The following is a 5,699-nucleotide window of genomic DNA, read 5'->3' as shown; positions in this document are numbered from 1 at the left end:
TATTGTGGTTTTAATTATACCTAATTAGCACCTGTAATAATTTTTTTTAAGGGGGAAATCATCCATTTTTTTCCCGCCTTTGGTGAGGCGAGAAGGAGTGTCAAAAAACTACCTAACTAAAAACAATCTCGTTCCAATTTCTGCTTTTCGAGCCGAAGCTGGGTAAGCCCACTAGGTAGTCCGCAGCTCCGGACCACAGTTGTTTTTCGACCACAGTTGTCAGTAACAGTATTACTGGGATTTTATCGGTTTATCTAAAATTTCTCAGTGGTAGCACTGAATTTGGAATTGTGCCCAGTATATTGTAATATTTCTCTCACTCCTATCACATGGGATTTATAACATAAATGGTGAAAAGTGGGTGGATATTGTACAGTGGCATTACGTGCCATACACCTCTGTCTACCCCTACTGGGATAAAAGGCGTGACGATACGATACGATCTACCTACCTTTAATTCTTACATATAGCATAGTCACTATACACATACACAATCTAACACACACACACACAATCCACACACCTAGTGACAACTGATATAAAATCCAGACGTTTAACCTTGAAAAATTAAAAAGTTGTGTACAAACAACCCCGGTGTCATGTCGACATCGAGCCGGGTTCAGCAGGTGACTGCTAATTGGATCGCAAGGGGTGGTATATAAGAGCGGGGGGTGGTCCGGCGCGCAGGAGTGGCGTCGCGTCAGCCACGGCGTTCGTTTACTTTCGTAAGTATTTCTTTTTTATTTATTATTTATTTGTTAAAAGGTACATGTTAAAAAACTTATAAACTATTATTAGAACTTATGACGGGATATTTACCATGTTTATTCACTTCGATGAGTTTCCGATATTTCGGCACTGTTGCAAGCGCCATGATCACGGATGAACTGATAAACATGGTAAATATCCCGTCATAAGTTCTAATAATAGTGTTAGTGACCATGTCAGTTTAAAAACTTATAAACTAGTGTACAGTCCGACAAAACTATATAGGTATCTAGTTTGTCTGTCTTGTTTTAATATTACCTATTTTAGTATTCCCAGTAAACTGATTGGACTTCAGTGTTTCGGTGGTTTTCACGGTTATATCTATGGTAAATCCTGTTTATTGGAGGCTGTGACAGGCTTTAACATTAGAACTTAAGACGGGATATTTACCAGGTTTATTTATGTCTATAAGTTTCCGATATTTCGGGACTGTTGATCATGTCAGTTTAAAAACTTATATGACAACAGGCTTGTCCCAAATAATCCCGGTTAATTTTATATCGCCTTCACAATATGTGTGAGAATTTCTGTATAGTTTACATTTAATTTTAAGTAAGAATCAAGAAAATGTGACCAGCCGTTCTTGAGTTTGAAGTGACATAGTTAACAAGAAGTAATATTCTTTAAAAACATGTATTCTGTGTGAGGATGTGATTCAACGATGTAGACTTCAGTCCTTTATAGGTTCAATTCCCTGTAATTTATTCTAAGTGATTTATGTAGTGATTAAATCCATTGTCTTTAAATGACCACGAAAATAACGTGATGCTGTCAGCTCGCTCTAGAACACACGTGTCATTTAGGTTTAGTTTCCACGGTACGGTGGAGTATTTTCTATACAGCGTGTAACAAAATACCCATATACATCAAGAAGCACTGAAGAATACAGGTTGAATAGAACCTCTACACAAAGTTTCAGCTTAAAATACGTTTAAAAAAATTGGTACCAAATACTTGGTGTCGCATGGTTCTTGATTTTAAATCATGCAAACGGCGCGGTGGTGTCTTTTCTATGAGTGTTTTTATTTGAAAGTTCTTAACCCTTCGGATACTACAGTGGGTTGCCAAATTAATAGGGACAGTCGCAAAATATCGGTTTATTACATTTTATTGGTCCATAAATAATTAAAAACGTTGTTTTGAATTATAATTACATTTAATAATCCTAGACACATATCTTACAAGTAGTTTAAACAAAAAAATTATAATGTTTAGGTAATAAAAAAATATTAACAGGTATTATAAGAATGGCATAGAGATATTGCTAATATTTTGTGACATTTCCTTTAGCCTGAATTAGTGCTTCGATCCTCCTTGGCATGCTTTCTATGCACTGTTTGGCACTTTCTTTTATTTTAGGGTTATGGTGCCACACATTTATTAATTTTTCAATCAGTTTTACCTTGGTGGTTATCATTTCCTTGGCAATTTCCGCCTTAGTAATTTCCCATAGGTTTTCGATTGGGTTCATATCTGGAGAATTGCCAGGCCAAGGTAAAACCGGTATATTGTGGTCTGCTAAAAATTTTGTCACACTCCTTGCTTTATGGCATGGTGCTGAGTCATGCATAAACATGAATTCCTCCCCCTCTGGGAACCATTCCCGGAGTTGCGGCAACAAGCGAGTTTCTAGGACCTGCTTGTATTGGTCCTGTCTCATGGTTCCCTGGACAATGTAGAGACGCCCAACCCCTTTAGAACTTATGACGGACCATACCATAATTTTAACAGGGTGTTTAACGCGTTCCACAATGCAGTCAGGGTGAAATTTCTCGCCTGGGCGCCGCCTGACAAAGTTGCTTTTGTCGGCTAGAATCTCAAATGTTGATTCGTCTGAGAAACACACCTGAAAAACAAATATTTATAACTTTTATGAAAATGTTTTTGAATAATATAACATTACATTAATAAATAATATAAATTGACATTAAAACTGACCTTGCTCCAGTCTTCAACACTCATCAGACGGTGTTCACGAGCCCAAGCAAGTCTTTTCTTCTTCATCGCCTCTGTCAGTCGCGGTTTTTTAGCTGGACGATGACCGGTCAGGCCTTCCTCTGCCAACCTCCGCTGTACAGTTCTCTTAGAAACCTGTATGCCAGACTCCTGTACCATCTGGGTTAACAATCCAGCACTTTTCTTTCTGTTTTGTAAACATATATCCCGGATTTTTCTATCGGACCGCGGTGTTGTAATCCGTTTCCTTCCACAATTGCCTTTTCTTTTTGGCGAAAGTGGCTGATCTTGATCTAGATTTATTTTTATTTTATTTACTGCAGACTTAGAAACACCAGCCAGTTCTGCTATCTTCCTCTGGGAATGATTTGTGTGCATGAGAAGGGTTTTAACCTCAGACTTTTTCCTTGGAGTCAAATCTACCCCTCGACCCATAGTGAATGCTGTAAAAATTAAAAATTATATTATTTTTCGTCTAAATTCAGCCCCAAAATAGTTAAGGTTTAATAATAATAAAGTAATACTTACTTGCAGTCAATAATTATTTCACAAAAACACAAAATAACTTTTTAAAGTAATTTGTTACGTATTTCACTTTTACACGTGTGAAGGACTGTGTGTCTCTCCCGATAATAAAATATTTTTACAAAATAAACAAATCTCATAACACTTGAAATTTACTTTCAAGTTGATTTATAGAAGTGCTGTGAACATAAAAAATCATTCCAGGACCACTTACACCACTTAAAATAGCAGTCAAACGCGCCTGAAGAAAAAATATGATAAAAAATGCGACTGTCCCTATTAATTTGGCAACCCACTGTATGTTATGAGATACGATGCTATGTTATGCGTCAGAGGCAGGCCGGAGACAGGGTAATGAGGAAACTTCGTGTGATTGACAGTGTCATCGTTCTACTGCGCTTCGCAATTATTGTATCCGACTTCAATTTGAAACTAATGATTCTGGGAAGCTCATATTATTATTTTGGTAGTTGTTTAGTTAACGGTAGGTAACTTACTTTACTTACCTATATTAAACAATTATCTGTGAACATGTGATTCTTCATAGCACATTGCATTTAAAATGTATTTAAGTAGATATACATAATCATGAGTTAAGAAGAAGCAAATCTTCTTCCTCAAATTACAGACAAAACTCTTATATTGTGCGAGTGAGTAGGGATTTTAATGAATTGTGCAAAGAATTAGGACTCGATCCATTTACCATAAACAGTTCCATGGTGCGTAGGCAAATCTTTAAGATTAAATAGATCTAACCCTTAAATAAAACCTATACCTAATTTCCACTACAGAAGACAGATCTCCCCTTTAGTCTTCCACGTCGAAATCACTATGTGCATTCATTGTCTCCCCCATTATTCACAGTTGATCCAAGTCACTACTTACCTATCATTCAGATGATTCTGGTTAAGACTCAATACTAAATTTACCCGATCTCAACCTAGGAAAAAAGTTAGGACAAACATAATACTATAACATTACACTTCACTCTAGGTGGCGTCACTACTCCATGAACAAATGTGTCGTCTTCATTTCCAAAAAGTGACTAATATACATAATATTATTACTCGTATATTAGTCGTTTTACATTAGTCGTTATATTATATTAGTACATGCATATTACATTTGTCTATGCAACTTCACGCCTCTTATCCCCGAAGCGGTAGGCATAATGCCGCTATACAATGTACACCCACTTTTCACTATTTGTGTTGTAAGTCCCGTGTAATAGGGGGTGAGCCTATTGCCATAATATATTGGGCACAATTCCAGATTCCGTGCTACTACAGAGAAATTTTCGAAAAACCGAAAAAAGCCCAGTAGTACTTTGTCTGACCCGGGAACCCGAGACCCCTTTATCCGGCAGTCGCACTTGCGACCACTCGACCAACGAGGCAGTTTTACATTAGTTGTTATATTATTTTAGTACATACATATTATAGTAGTAGTTTTTATAATAATTGGCAATACGTATTATTGTAGGATTGTTTTGTACGTACACGCATTTGAAAGGCTTGACTGTGTGTAAGTAGGTGAAGGTGGAAGGTATTAGTGTTGGGTACACACATCAGGAGAAACTGTCACACGTATGTCTGTCTGTTGTTTGAAAGATGATAAAGTTTACTTTTGTATGTAGTGCATAGAAATAGTGTAAGTATCGTTTAAGATTTTATGTTAGACCGATTGAAAAACAGATTTAAAGGTTTTAAGGGTGGTTTTTCCATAGCACGCATCTTCTATTATATAAAAATAAGTCGGGTTTTCCTTCCTGACGCTATAACTCCAGATCGCACGAACCGATTTCCACGGTTTTGCATTCGATGGAAAGGTAACGGGTTCCGTGATGTTTATAGCAAAGAAAATTAAAAAAAAAAACAAGAAAAGAGCAGGTGGCGAAACGGAGTTCGCTGGGTTTGCTAGTTTCATATAAAAACGTAGCTTAGCTGAGTCCCTTTTCACCTGTGCTAAGCAGTTATAGAATATGATTGGTGGAAGTCAAACGCATCCACAGCAACGTAGCATATTACATCTCTGGTGGCAAAGCACCCTTTGAGGCAATAAAATTATGATCAACTATGGATTAGTGGAACTTAAAAGTGTATGGCCTATATTTCACAGAGATACTATGGCGGCGCAACCAGTCGCTGCCAAAAACAAAATGTTATACAGTTTTATAGAGAGATCTCTAAAGAGAGAGAGTACTGACCTAACTAACCAGGCGGCAGCGATCAGCTCGGATACTAGTAGAATGTTACTGGTTGCGTGTCCACACTGGTCGCGCCACCACTTATTATTATAGCGCTGTATGGTGACTCACTCATACAGCCTACAGTCAGGCCGCCAGTGCTATCTCTTCGAGGTCCATTTTGATAACCATCCAGTGTGTTGTGGCGATTCTAGTGTCTAGTTTGGTAGCTTTTTTTATAACGGTTTGGTAGCTTATGGATACT

The 5,699-nt window shown here is 37.4% G+C and overlaps 2 protein-coding genes across 4 annotated transcripts in view; one reads left to right on the top strand and one right to left on the bottom strand.

The window, feature by feature from the left end:
* Positions 1–637: 637 nt before the first annotated feature.
* LOC118271278 (transient-receptor-potential-like protein) overlaps positions 638–5,699 on the top strand; it is a 38,659-nt gene continuing 33,597 nt past the window's right edge. For 2 of the 3 annotated variants that reach the window (XM_050695794.1, XM_050695792.1), the window contains exon 1: positions 638–725. The gene's annotated coding sequence lies outside the window, so the exon portion shown is untranslated. The remainder of the gene's footprint in view (positions 726–5,699) is intronic. The other variant, XM_050695793.1, reaches the window with a different exon arrangement.
* Positions 1,821–3,397, bottom strand: LOC126911024 (transposable element Tcb2 transposase). The gene is made up of 2 exons (XM_050695795.1): positions 2,707–3,397; positions 1,821–2,614 (listed from the first exon to the last, which is right to left on the bottom strand). The coding sequence occupies exons 1-2, from the start codon at positions 3,157–3,159 to the stop codon at positions 2,033–2,035; spliced, it is 1,035 nt and encodes a 344-aa protein (XP_050551752.1). The 5' UTR covers positions 3,160–3,397; the 3' UTR covers positions 1,821–2,032.

Source organism: Spodoptera frugiperda, chromosome 9 (genome assembly GCF_023101765.2).
Source record: "Spodoptera frugiperda isolate SF20-4 chromosome 9, AGI-APGP_CSIRO_Sfru_2.0, whole genome shotgun sequence".
Classification (NCBI taxonomy): domain Eukaryota; kingdom Metazoa; phylum Arthropoda; class Insecta; order Lepidoptera; family Noctuidae; genus Spodoptera; species Spodoptera frugiperda.
Note: the sequence above shows the minus strand (reverse complement) of the source record. Positions and strands in the feature narration are given on the sequence as shown.

Bases quoted from the DNA above. Each gene is read 5' to 3' on its own strand.
- LOC126911024 (XM_050695795.1), bottom strand. From the start codon at position 3,159: ATGGGTCGAGGGGTAGATTTGACTCCAAGGAAAAAGTCTGAGGTTAAA. The intron at 2,615-2,706 runs GTCAGTTTTAAT...TTTGTTTTTCAG, and splicing joins GTGTTGAAGACTGGAGCAAG to GTGTGTTTCTCAGACGAATC.